This window comes from Pelmatolapia mariae, linkage group LG20 (genome assembly GCF_036321145.2).
Source record: "Pelmatolapia mariae isolate MD_Pm_ZW linkage group LG20, Pm_UMD_F_2, whole genome shotgun sequence".
In the NCBI taxonomy this organism is placed as follows: domain Eukaryota; kingdom Metazoa; phylum Chordata; class Actinopteri; order Cichliformes; family Cichlidae; genus Pelmatolapia; species Pelmatolapia mariae.
In genome coordinates this window covers 23,984,164-23,998,428 of record NC_086244.1, presented here as the reverse complement: position 1 = coordinate 23,998,428, position 14,265 = coordinate 23,984,164, and the positions used below count along the sequence as shown (strand labels likewise).

Genomic DNA, 14,265 nt, shown 5'->3' with positions numbered 1-14,265 from the left:
TAGAGGCAAAGCACGTACAAACTCCAAAACACTTGCAAACTCCAAAGCACTTGCAAACTCAAAAGCACTTGCAAACTCCAAAACACTTGCAAACTCCAAAGCACATGCAAACTCCAAAACACTTGCAAACTCCAAAACACTTGCAAACTCCAAAACACTTGCAAACTCAAAAGCACATGCAAACCCCAAAACACAACGGAAGTGCTCCAGGACGCTAGGGGCAGTGTTGAGCTTTTGTTAGCTAGTAACTACACAAACCATGAAGTACCGGATTTGGGCTGTAGGCCGCATTTTAAGGCCGATTACGTCACAGTGACACGACGAAGGCTGTCCTAATTCAAAGGCTGCTCCACCTGCGGCCCTCAAATGCGGTCCTTAATTTCCCTGAATTTTAAGGATGGGTCGGTGAAGCCTTCATGGCCCAACATACCCCAGATTTCATAGTGCGGCGGTGGTGTGGATAATTTTGCCGAAAAAACGGCGGAAGCGGAGCGGCCGAAGAGTAAACTTTCAGAAGTAAGTGCTGAATATTATGTCACTTATTTATGCGCAAATATTTTTATAATGAAGATCATTAAAACATTACTGTTGGCCACATGTTGGGAAAGTTATGTGACATTAGCTTGGTTTTAAAGCCTTTACTTAAATATATTAGTCGACCTTAGTCTTACAGAGAATGTGAGGATTTCATGGATAATTAAAGTCAGTCATAAATCCACAAACACAACAAGCTGAAAGTCAGTGATGCTGCTCGGTTTGCAGTCCTGAATATGACGGCACAAGCAGGATTCACTGCACTGTTAATGTTAGCTATGTTATATTGCTGCCTCTGTTCGGTGGTGTCGAGCCAAATGGACTTTAACGTGTGTTTGAACGAGCTGACGGTTCACTCGTTAAGCTGAAAGAAAGATGCTTTAATCACAGGAGTCACACATGTGTCCACTGTACCATCTGGGAACTCTTCTTGTTCAGCACTCGTAATAACACAAACGCTAAATCTTCCTTCTCTGTGCCGTTTTGTAGCAGTGTGTACACCTGAGACTGTCAACTGTCTGTCTGTCCTGCACTCTCTCTCTGTTTCTTTCTCTCTGATTGTGGAATAAAAGTATGAACATGTGTTTTTAAGTTACACTTGTGTTTGAATCCTGCAGCTTATCACACATTTGATTTCCATGTGTGACAACTGCAAGTGTCCAGAATGAGGACAGACTGAGGGACCCACTGCTGCACATCATCTGTGAGGCTTTGCACCCCTGATGATCCACCAGGACAAACTCAGCAGTGTGTGAGGAAGAGGAGGAGGAAGAGCCAGCAGCAGCTGACAGATGGAGAGAATAGACAGACTGTTCCCTGTTTGTGAAGGACTGCTAGGAAAGTTTAACATCACTAATGTCTGTCCTGAATCAGTCTTATTAGGTAATTTTCAAATAATGTTATCATCCCAGTGTTTTCAGTGTGGGAGAAAGTACTCAGGGCCTTCAAGTTACACACTATGAAAGGCAGCAACAAGTTTAATATTCAGAAACCTAAAGTATGTATCAGCAGCAGAATGGAGCTAAAAATAAATGTTTGTTTCAGTTCTGTGAAGCTTTGAGTATTTTGGATTAGTAGCACTGCTGTGTTTGTTGCATCATGTTGCTGTGATTGTTTATATGCTTTATATATTCTGAGGTAAGTTGATCTATAGTGTTACACCATATTCTATAAGGATGTTATGTGTTTGTTTACTTTCTGCCCAATATGACCCATTTAGCAGAAGTCAGCCTGTTTAAGGCTCTGATATCTATTCTGTATGACTTAAAGCAGTTATGACATGGTCTGATTTTCTCACCCAATAAAGGAATATTTAATATATCAGTCTACTCTTCATTTTATCAGAAACAGTTATCACAGTTCATACATTTGCTTTTTACACACATATGTAAGCATTGAGCCAAATTTAGTAATGCCAACATACTGAAGCACCAACATTTGTCTCTTATATATGATACACCTATATATATATATATATATATATATATATATATATATGTATATATGCACTGTCAAAGATACTTGTCTTTGAGTGAAGATTTAAGGTGATAAGACATAAATAACTGCAACTTGAATCTGTAAGCTCAGTATTTAACACAGAGTTCATGTTAACTGCCGCAATAGCTAATAATGATCAATATAATAACTATTATATTGGCCATATTATATTTACATTACCAATGTGATATGACTTTAGTCTCATAAACAACATTAGCAAATTGTTATTTATTAACTAATCTTAAATGACTGTTCAGTACAGAAATGAAGCCCAAAAATCATGTTTTACTGTCCTGTGGTCTCAGCCTCAGATACTTATCAAATCACACAAAGCTCTTGTAGAAACAAACAAACAAATGAACAAAATATGTTCTCCTTCATTTCTGTCAAACAAAGTTGTATGACTCGTTTCCAGTGGTTAGTATCATGGTTGCTAGGCAACCTGGGAAGCGCGACGGTCATTGGTACTTCATGGCTTGTGTAGTTACTAGGTAACAAAAGCTCAACACCGCCCCTAGCGTCCCGGAGCACTTCCGTTATGTTTTGGAGTTTGCATGTGCTTTGGAGTTTGCAAGTGCTTTGGCGTTTGCAAGTGTTTTGGAGTTTGCAAGTGCTTTGGAGTTTGCAAGTGCTTTGGAGTTTGCAAGTGTTTTGGAGTTTGCAAGTGCTTTGCCTCTAGGGGCCACCGTACTCAGAGGCCCTGGACCCTTTACATAATGATATTACATTCAGTGCTGTAGAAAATTATAATATAATGCTATATTATTCTCTCTGGTTACTCTTGTATGAAAGACTCTGAATTACTTTATGGTAAATAACACACTACTTTAGTTCAACATACAAGTGACAACAAATATCAATGCTTGAAATTATTTCTCTCAAAGGATGTAAGCTATACAGAGTACTGCACAGTTAACTTTGTGAACAATACCTCATTAAGAAATACTCAGACAATATCAGACATTTTTTCAACTTTGGCAGACAACAGTGACTGGGCAGCCTTCATTTTATTAAGCCTTACTCAGTTCTTGTAAGTACAAGCAGGTAACTGCGCTCAGCGCTGGTTCAGTATGAGCTTCTGCAGGGTTTATTTGTCAAGAGCACGTCAACTTATTAAAAAGGGTAGCTAGCTAGCACTGCTGGAACGTATTTAAGCTAACACGAGCTTAAATGAGCGGAGCTACATAGTGATGCTGGCGTTAGTCATGTTAGCATATTAACAGGTGGTGATCAGGCTGGGTCCATGGGTTGTCCACTCGGAGATTATAGGTCCATTTCGCTGCATTGTCCCTCCGTATACTTTATATATGGGTGTTGTGCATTTTAAGAGAGTAAATTACGAGGCTAAATGTCGTTGCGCTTACGGATACTTTACACCAACACGCTGTAAAAAATATAAGAATTTATTAGCGGTTTGAGTCGACCCGCCTGTGCGAGGGAGTTCAAAATCCAGACAGTGCGCATGCGTGCGACGCGGCGAAGCGAACGCTTTGATCGCTGACTGTGACGTAGCGAACGCTTTGATGTGCCGTTGACTTAACAGTCAACCGAGCTCATATATAGGACACAATCTACTACTTATCTTGTTAGTGAGATGTACAGACCACGATCTTCACACTCTAGAAACCTAGATTCTCAAAGTCCTTCAAATAATATCAGTGAAACAGAAATGTCCACAATGGCTGAATTTCAGACTCACACTGTACCCATTACTCCAGAGCATATTTTACCTGTATTCAGCAAGTGTTTTGAGCAGTTTTCCCGGGTACAATGGGGAATGATTGAACATGGAGTCTGGGACTCTGATCTCCAAGCAGCACTGGCTGATATGATAACGGAAATAATTCAGACAGTTTCTACCGGCATCCTGAAATCTGCACTTCCTGCATTTCAGGAGTTAATGACAGATAACGTGTACCAAACAGATTTTAGCATGCCTGTGGTAAAAATAGCTCCGTCGCTGGGAGACTCTCTTTCAACCAGCATTGGCGTCTCTCTTAACATCCCCCATGAAAACTGTCAGTCCAGTAAGATGCTGACAAAACTGATTGAAATGGAGATCTCAGAAAAGGTCAACTCGGCTGTGACTCTACTCTTAAACAACCCGGATTTGCGGTCAGATCCTGCTATTTATGTCAGCGGAAAGATTACAGCCACAAAAAACCTTCGACGCATGGTCTCTCATGCAACCTCATGTGTGGAAAAATGTGCAGGTAAACTAATCTGCCTGCGTATGCGAGAGGGCGCCAGAGATTGTTCCCCAAGACCCTCTAACTCAAGAGCAGAGAGTACTGACTCAAAGATTTCTGAGAAGGCAACGGTTGTTGATGAGGTGTGCACTGCTCTCACCAAATGGAGCACAGACCCAGCAATCACTGAGGACAAAACGGAGGAAAATGACGTAATGCCTGTAGAGAAAAAAGAAAGTGAAACTGGAAAGACGACAGAAAGTCGTTCCAGCATCCCAGCTAAAGCCATTGCAGCTGATGTTGTCACTGAAATAGTTGACTATCTAAGTCATTTGTGTACTGAAGGTGACACAGAAAAAGAGCACTGCACAGATGCTGAGACAGCTGAAAGTCTCCAGCTTTCCAGCACGCCAGCAGAAATAGCTGCAGCTGATATTGTAAACACAATAATTGATAATCTGCAGTTTTCTGATGGTGAAGATGTCACATCTAGTGAGAAATGTGACTCACGCGAACCTGCTTTTAATGTGCAGTTAATTATCAAAAAGGTGAAAAACTTTTTGGCCTTGTGCACCCCATCCACAAAAACCAATCAACAAAAGCTGCGCAACGACCACTTCTGCAGTTTTGCCAAAAAGCAATTTTACAAACTGATCAGAGAGCTAAAACACCTGGTGAAGAAAAACAAAAGGTTCTTCATCTGTATCCATGAACCAGTTGAGTCTCCTGGTGATCAGACAACAGATTCTTTGGACAGCTACAGTTCTGTCTGTAGCTACGTAAACACACCGATTATGGATACCATGTGTAAAAGTTCCGCCCCAGTTGATTTTAACACCATCAAATCTAATTTTGATCAACTCTTTAGTAAATTAAACCGGGCAGCTCACGTTAACCTTATCCGGAAACCCCTGGAAAACATAAAGACAAGTGTTGAAATTGAGATGTTTTGCAGGGAGTTGACAGATAAACTGTATGACCATCTCCAGTCAAATCAAAGGTATTTACTCCCTGTGATGCCATCGGGAAGAAGTCTTTTAGACTCTGTGATCTCTAGGTGTGCAGAGCCAACAGATGAGTTACCCTTTTCGCCCGAGGTCCTCTATGTGACTGTAGAAGACTCAGTGCAAATGTTTGTGCAAAATATTCTTCTGTGGTTGGAGAATGATGCTTTGGATCAAACTGTCCAAAGTGACAACATTTCTGGCGCCGTGAAAGACATCCAGGATATGATTTTAAGAGCACTGACCCCAACAGAGCGAAAAGAAACTGACAGACTGTCTGAACCACAGTCACGTCCAGATTCTCTTGCCCAAAATGAAACAGTGTCCTGTGTTAGTGTACTAAAGCAGGACCTACCCCCAGAAAAAAGCCCTGAGCCTGAACCAAAAACTGACACTGGGCCTACAGAAAGTCAAAGTCAGTCATCAGCCTTAAAAAACTTACAGAAGGAACCTGAGAAAAGTGTCAGAGACTTCAGCAGAGGTCTGTTAAATAAGCTTCTCGGGAAATGCAGTTTAGACACAAAAAAGACTTTGAATCTAGAAAAATTAAACATCATCACCAGGCGTCTTACAGATATGGTTCTAGATAACGTCGGAAACCCAGATTATGTGAGTGCTCTCAAAATTTACCAACTTAAAATTCTAAAGAAAATGAGTAAAATCCTTAGAAAGGAGTTTGGCTCTGCAGATGAGTTTGTACATTCTGCTCTTACACCAGATGATTCAGCTTTTGATGAACTATATCTGTTTCACCTGGATGTGATTATTGGGGACATACTCAATCCCCCAAAGAAGTCTGAAGTTGCTAGGTTCTTTCGAGCAGTGGGAAAAGCTTTTAAGAAGCCGTTCAGGTTCTTCTTTAAGGGCCGCAGTGATGGCTAAAAGACCAGCTTCACTCTTTTCCCCACTACCATGCTTCTTTAAAGATCTTGAAACAGCAACCCGTTCTCACTCCCAAATTGTAACATTTTACGCTAGGTGACAAATCGTCAACATATTACGTTTTCGGGCACCCAAGGCGTTCCTACGTCACGACATCGGAAAACTGCGGACACATGAGAACCGTTTGGACTCAATCTACACATCTTCGCTTTTTCCCTTAAAATCGCTTTAGAAAACACTATTTCACCTCATTAAAGTGCTGGTTAAGGTTAGGAATAAGGTTATGGTTAGGTTTAGCGATAAGCTTAGGTTTAGGCTTAGGTATACGGTTATGGTTAGGTTTAGGCATAAGGTTATGGTTAGGTTTAGGGATAAGGTTAGGTTTAGGCGTAGGGATACGGTTATGGTTAAGGTTAGGAATAAGGTTATGGTTAGGCATAAGGTTATGGTTAAGGTTAGGCATAAGGTTATGGTTAGGCTTAGTGATAAGGTTAAGTTTAGGGCTGCAGTACAGGGCTGGAAACTGCCGCGTACCATAACAACGTGGAAGGTCACCTTTCGCGTTCCTCAGGAACGCCGCAGGACGTGACAAAACGTCGGGATGTTACGCCTCGGGAGTGAGAACGGGCTCGAAACAGTTAATAATTTATTCCAAAAAATCTAAGTGACCATCTGAAGTATACTTCATCTTGTCTCCCTGTCTTTCCATCACCCCCAACCGGTCGCAGCAGATGGCCGCCCGTTTTTGAGCCTGGTTCTGCTGGAGGTTTCTCCCTACTAAAGGGAGTTTTTCCTCCCCACTGTCGCCTAGTGCTTGCTCAAAGGGGGATCTTTTGATTGTTGGATTTTTTCTCGCTAACACTGTATAGTATTAGCATAAGCATAAAGCACCTTGAGGAGACTGTTGTTTTGCTGTGATGCTATATAATCTTAAATTTAATTGAATTTAAAAATATTTAGCATATAACATCAAAGCAAAACAAATCAACTAAAGTATACTTAATTCAAATGAATCAAAACCTGACATAAAAATTTTTAGATTTACCATCAAATAAAAATCCTAATCATAAACATATTCTTATTTTTCTTTGTTTTATTGTGTTGTCAAGTATGAAGAAAAATGTTGCATTTGTGCACTCTGATCATGAGTACTGGTATTGTAGTAGAGCAGAATTTAGAGTAGAATTTGATAAAAGCAGTTGGGTATGAGATGAAAACAAGTCATGAAACGGTTAAATGTGTTTTTACAGGCAGTAAGTGACTATCTGCGGTGAGATTAACAGTTTTCAGGGTTTTAGGCACATATCCACACATAGATTGGTCCAGAACGAAAAGTTTTAAGCAAAAAGTCTGAGTGAGGTGAACATTCTCATCATGGTCTCCCAGGAGTCCTTTGTGACTTGCCATTTTCTGTCCCTCTCCTCCTTGTTGCTCTTTCCTGAGCTCTTTCCTGGGTCCTCCCCCTCCAAACTCCATGGACCTGGAGGTTAAGAAAGACCTTCAGTTGATGCCAAATCATTGAAATAACTGTATTTGTGAAGCTGCCTCTCTTTGCTTGTATGTTTGCTCTGTTTTACTCTTTGAGTTTAACTTACCTCTATTCTCTTCTGTGCAGAAGCCTAAAAGAAATCTGAGAGAGACTCCCGAGAGACAGAATCCTGTGGAGAAAAGGAACTGTAAATCCAGGCAATTCCACAAATTGGAAACCTTTTACCTCAAGCTTTGTGAAACACTGTTGTAAACAAGCCTGCAACTTCAAAGAACTTCAGGTTTCTCTTTTCTCATCATTAAATATAAGAAAAATTTCAGATTTTTTTATGCACCTACGTAAGATTTGTAATTTAAGAAACATCTTAGGGCTTAAAAGAGATATATAACTGAATCTGTCATCTGCAGAGCAGTAAAGGTTCTCTGGGCTTCTCTGGGGACAAATCCCCATTTTTCCCCAGAGATGAAGATGATTTTCACTGGAAGCGTCCAGGATGAACAGGATTAGAAAAAAGTACATGTGAGAGGCCGCTCAGGTTGAATGGTTTGGAGACAAAGTTAGAGATACAAGCCTGAGATGCACCGGACATGTGCAGAAGAGGGACAAGCCACAAAGAATGTCAAATATGAGGCCGTCAGTTATGGAGGAAAAGAGAAATATAACAGAGAAGATTCATGGACATAGTGACGGACATGAAAGAGAGTTGTTTGACACAGGAGGTAGTAAGGGATGACAGATGATCCACTGTGGTGACCATCTTAAGTAAGCAATGGAAAGAAGATGACTCTTTCATGAGAACTGACCTCAAAATCATAAGTTCATTTTAAGGTCTAGTTCTTAAATGTGTGGATTTGCTCCTGTGCAGTCTGCATTTTTTCTAATACTTTGAGATCCTAATTCTTTGTTTTGATCATTGGGAAGCTTTAACAGGTGTAAAAGCAGTCTAAGTACTTATCCCTTCTGTGTCCCATCAGCTGGAATTCACATGTATTTAGAGAAGGATGACCCCATTCTTGATGACCATTGTGTACAGTTTCCTTCATCCTAAACTGTGTAGGTAGTTTTTCGTCTTGATGCATGCTCAATCATCCAGGTAAGTAAATCTCACTCTGTAAAAGTCACCTGTATCCAATAAAAAGACCCAAACCATCATTCTTCCTCCTTAAAGTTTGACATTTCAAGATTCAACATTCAAAGTGTTTATTGTCATGTGTACAGAAGAAATTGCATTTCTCTGTGCAATGAAATTCGTTCTTTGCTGTCTATACACAAATGCCAAGTTAGGTTAAAGGAACAAGATAAATAAGGATAAAAATAAGACAAGACATTAAGATGAATAAAGATAAAATAAGGATAAAAATAATGAAAGATAAATAAGTACAAAATAAGTAAGTGAAGACAAGTGAGGTATGCAGATGTAGATGGATGTACAAAGTAGCTTAATGTGCAAGATGAACTTAGTGTGCAAAGTGTCCTGATGTGCAAATTGCAGTTGAGGTAGGTCAGCTGTTCAGGAGTCTGATAGCAGTGGGAAAGAAGGAGTTGTTGAGTCGGGAGGTAAGGCTCCCAACTCAACTGAATATGTTTCACATTCATTCATGTTACTTATTCTGTAATCGTGTGCCATTACACTAACTACAGTACTACTGATGCTGTGAGAAAGCCCCGTGAATATGTTGAATCTTTCCAGCCAATTGTATGGGCTCAAAATGTGGTCATAAATATTTTGTACTTGTAAATCAGTTTTGTACTTGTAAATCAGGATTTGTATGTGTAAAAAGAATTTGTGTGTGTGTGTAAAAAAGATTTGTATGTGTAAAAAAGATTTGTGTGTGCGTAAAAAAGATTTGTATGTGTAAAAAAGATTTGTGTGTGCGTAAAAAAGATTTGTGTGTGCGTAAAAAAGATTTGTGTGTGGACTTAGCCAAAAAAAACCCTGCAAGTTACACGTACGAATTTTGACCCTATTTTTCTTCCTTTCATCTGATTGGTCAATGTCATGTCAATCACAAATGTAATAATCCAATCAGAGAACAGATGGGTTTGGCTGTCGGAGGGGCACTTTTTTGAACTGCAGGTCCTTGAAGGGTAATACAGTTTGAAGCTGGAGGATCTCTATATAAATATCCGATAGCAGCTAGGTCCGCTAACTTTCAGCAGCTGTTGTTTTTTTTTTTTTTGTCTGTCCCATTTGGTTCTTTAGCCGTCAGAATTGTTGTCTGAAGACCAACAAGGATACCAAATGGATTTATTTTGCCAAATGGATCATCATGGCATTGCCGTATTGGTCCATTTGATCAACCTTTGTTGTTATTATTTATTTTATTTTCAGTTGTTACAGATGGGACAGACATGACTGGGGGATAGGAAAGAGAGGAAGGAAAAGAAAAACAGAAGGGAAGAGGGACAGTGAGAAAGGGCACTTACAAAGACAAAGAGAAAAAGAAAAAAAAAATCTCCTGGATCACCTGTTGAGAGAAAAAGAAGAGAAAACAAGCAAAAAAAAAAACCAATGCAACATACTAAACACAACACCATCCCGTTAATCTAGCTAAGTGTGAACAGCAGTAAATACTAAATATTGAATGTTGTTGTGCAGCATGCAGGACAGACAGCGCACAATGTGCTTTGAAGTAGCAGCTAAGAAAGGTGTAGTTTATGTCTACGAACAGTGAACACCCGTGTGCACACCTGTGTGGATCAGCGCGCTTGTATACAAAAGGTTTCTCCATGTAACGGTCTGCTAGAGGGTGTGGGGGGCCATAGCCCCGTCCCCCAGGGCATGAAGCAGGCATGGAGGAGATCCAGGCTCCAGACATCCAGAGGCCCCAGAGTGCGAGAGCCCAAGGTGGACCACCGGAGGGGCATCCGTGCCACCCTCCTGGGAAGGGCTGAGGAGATCCCCAGACGAGGGGTCACCCAGTAGCCACGGAGCAGAAGCCAGAGGGGGCTGCACTGGCGTGCCCGCCGGCTCTGCCGGCAGCCAGCTGTGCCAGAGTGAACCGAGCCGCAGACCCCGAGGCCGGAGGCCCGGGGGGTCCCCTTTGCCCCAGAAGAGGCCTGACCGAGCGACAGGCACCAGGCCCCGCCAAGTAGCCACCGGGAGTGAGCTGGTGCATACCTGAGCGCCCAGCCCCGGACACCAAGAACCACCAATGCACCAACCCCTGAGGGCATCAGTTACCGGCAGGGAGTGTGGTGAGGGGAGATAGACCTCCACACTTTGGAGGGCCTGGGTGTTCCCAGAGAGGTGGAGTCTAAGACCCGACCTGACATATAGACACAGACAAACAGGCACACACAGACACAAACATGCATTCCCACCCTCATGCACACATATACAAACACTCAGCACTCACCCAACGTAGTAATAGACATACATGGACATGTACACACAATCACACTCCCCAAACATACTCTATACCCCGGGTCCAGGTACCCTCACCCCCAGAGGGGGAAACGGCACCCAGACCCAAGAGATGTGACCCTTTCCCCCGGGGTGGAGGCAAGCAGACCGCCCCAGGCTCCGCAGCAGCAGGGAGGCCCATCGGACAGCCAACACCTCCTCCCAGCCCCCTGCCCCGATGGCTAGTAGAGAACGGGGGTGTGTGAAGACCCCATACCTCCCTCCTCCCGCTCATGTGTAGTGTTGCTGCGTGTTGTTCTAAAGTGCATTTAAAACAAGGGAGGGCATGGTGCTGCTGCCAGAGAGCAACAGGTGTTAGCACGGCCCCTCCCGAGAACCCTCAATGTCTACATGGATTTAAAATTGAGAGGTGGGCACCGGTGCCAGAGGTAAGGTTGAATACACAGACCGTCCACTGGACGCCGTTAACGTGGTCACCCTCAAGGCCCTATATATATGTGTGTGTTATGAGAGTGTGAATAATGTGGATGTCTAAGTTGTGGAATAAAATTGAGGCACAGGTGGCCAGAAGGGGACAGAGGGGGGGGAATGCCTCCCCTGCACCCTGGTGACACACCCGCACCCCAAGGCCCTACCTGTGTGGGTGGGTGTGGTGGAGCGGGAAGAGGGAGGCAGCCGGGGATGGGGAGGAAAATGGGGAGGGCCAGCTCCTCCGCTGACCCCAGTAGGCACCCCCGTCCTCTGGTACCCACCAAGGCAAGGGAGCCCAGGCCCATCCAGACCGGGGCCTACGGTAGCAGCACCGCCAAGCCCCACAGGACCCGGGGAAACCCACCCTACCCCACCGCAGAGGAAACTGTACCCACCCCAACATTCAATCATCTCCAGACTACACAAGACAACAGACACCCAGGTTAGGTTTATTCTCCACCTCTCCTATGTCTCTCCCCCACCTGCAGAGTGGACTTCTGCAAGGATGGAACAACCTCCCTGCCAGTTGAAGAGCCCCCCAGTTAGGCCGATGCACCAGAGGCCCCCTGCGCCAGGGCTGAGCCCCTGTGCGCCCACCCGCCCACAACCTCGGCTTTCAGCAGCTGTTGAAAGGATAAAGTTGTGGTATGTCAGTGGTTAGAAATACCATCATTACTTTAGGATTAGTTTAACACAAAGTCAGGGCTGACCCGGGACCATTGCTGTGAGTCACAGCAGGATGTGCTGCTAATGCTAACTAAAAGCAAAGGATCCAGAATTTGTTGCGCTGGCTGCTGGGCTCTGTGGGTTTTTGCAGCAGCTCTACCTGTACTAGATGCACCTGCTCCTTGTCGTTTCTATCTCTGACTTTATGTCCTCTACAAGAGTTTCTTTTTTTTTTTTGCTAGTTCTTCAAATGTTCAATAAAAACATGTATGCTAATTCAAAGCTTTGTAATGAAGACTGTCATTTCCAAAACACTGCCCGCCCCCCCGCGGTCCGCAGCGCTGTTGAAAAGGCTGTGGAAGTCCCTGTATTAAGCACGTAGACTTGTGACACAAAAATCACCAAACTCAGACGACCACAGACTGTTTTCCTTCGTGGTGATGAAGGAAAACGCTGGGTTGGCATGTAAAAGGGCATTTATTCCCTTCAAGGACCTGCAGTTCAAAAAAAGTGCCCCTCTGACAGCCAAACCCATCTGTTCTCTGATTGGATTATTACATTTGTGATTGACATGACATTGACCAATCAGATGAAAGGAAGAAAAATAGGGTCAAAATTCGTACGTGTAACTTGCAGGTTTTTTTTTGGCTAAGTCCACACACAAATCTTTTTTACGCACACACAAATCTTTTTTACACATACAAATCTTTTTTACGCACACACAAATTCTTTTTTATGCACACACAAATCTTTTTTACGCACACACAAATCTTTTTTACACATACAAATCTTTTTTACGCACACACAAATCTTTTTTACACATACAAATCTTTTTTACACACACACAAATCTTTTTTACACATACAAATCTTTTTTACACATACAAATTCTTTTTACACATACAAATCCTGATTTACACATACAAAACTGATTTACAAGTACAAAATATTTATGACCACATTTTGAGCCCATACAATTGCTTCGCCAAAACGCAGATCACTCAAAGCCCCGTTCAACAGCTCATTTGGAAATACTGACATCTGCTGGTCATCCCCTGTACAGCAGCCCTGCTGTGATATATCAGTGAGTATGTGAACGTAATCATGTACCAATTGCAGAATACCCGTATGAGGTCCCGTGTGTGTGTGTGTGTGTGTGTGTGTGTGTGGACGGGTATTAACATCTTCATGGGGACCAAAAATTGGTAGTTTACTATACTTGTGGGGACAAACAGCCCTTGTGGGGACCAAAATCCCGGTCCCCACGAGTTTGAAGGCATTTTTGAGCCTCAAAATGTGGTTTTAGTGTCAGGGTTACAATTAGGTTATGGTTAGGTTTAGGGTAAGGGTCAGGGTTAGGCATTCATTTTTGATGGTTAGGGTTAGGGTAAGGGGCTAGGGAAAGCATTGTGTCAATGAGATGTCCCCACAAGGATATAAATACACACATGTGTGTGTGTGTGTGTGTGTGTGTGTTTATGAAACTAGCCATCATCTCTGAGAGTGATTTGAGAAGATGTATGTTATTATTGGATGATATTATGTCAAATGCTCACAATTTGCTGATAATTTTAGCATTTTTAGTGGCTCCATAATGTGTTTGCAATCTCCTCGGAATCACCTCAGACCCAGATCATGTAAAACACTTTCTGTAATTCTGTAATGTATTTTCAACAGCTTGAATCACATAACGAGAGAGTCTTGTCGTTTCAGAGAAAGGGGGCCTCGTTTGTCTTTGGTCAGATGACATTATGAAGAACTACCTACACATCTCCAAAAGTTGATTCTGTTCATCTGGACGTAACGTTTTGTGGGAGAAACTTTTTGTCACTCATCCAATTGACTTCTTCAGTCTCAGCTGACTGCAGGTTTCCCCAATCTTATAAACAGTACATTTGCATAATGACTGAAACCAGCCCACTGAAGGAACAATGGGCTGGGAGGTCAGTTCCTTAATCTTAATTATGCAAATTCTCATGACCATTGATCAACAACCACTGACCAAAACCCACTGATCAAAGACCACTGATCAATGGCCATGAGTACCATTCACAGAGAGTTGGGGGAATGGCTGCATTCACAGCATTGTAAGATGGTGAAAGATGTACCCTTAGCCCCCCTCCTCAATTCAGAGATGGTCTTTCCCTTTTCACGTAAATGGCCTCCT

General features: G+C 42.6%; 1 protein-coding gene across 1 annotated transcript in view; it reads left to right on the top strand.

Moving 5' to 3' along the window:
- The first annotated feature begins 3,808 nt into the window (after positions 1 to 3,808).
- LOC134619250 (deoxynucleoside triphosphate triphosphohydrolase SAMHD1-like) overlaps positions 3,809 to 14,265 on the top strand; it is a 38,166-nt gene continuing 27,709 nt past the window's right edge. Inside the window, exon 1 of the mRNA XM_063465019.1 lies at positions 3,809 to 4,712. Within this exon, the coding sequence (XP_063321089.1) occupies positions 3,809 to 4,712 (904 nt within the window). The remainder of the gene's footprint in view (positions 4,713 to 14,265) is intronic.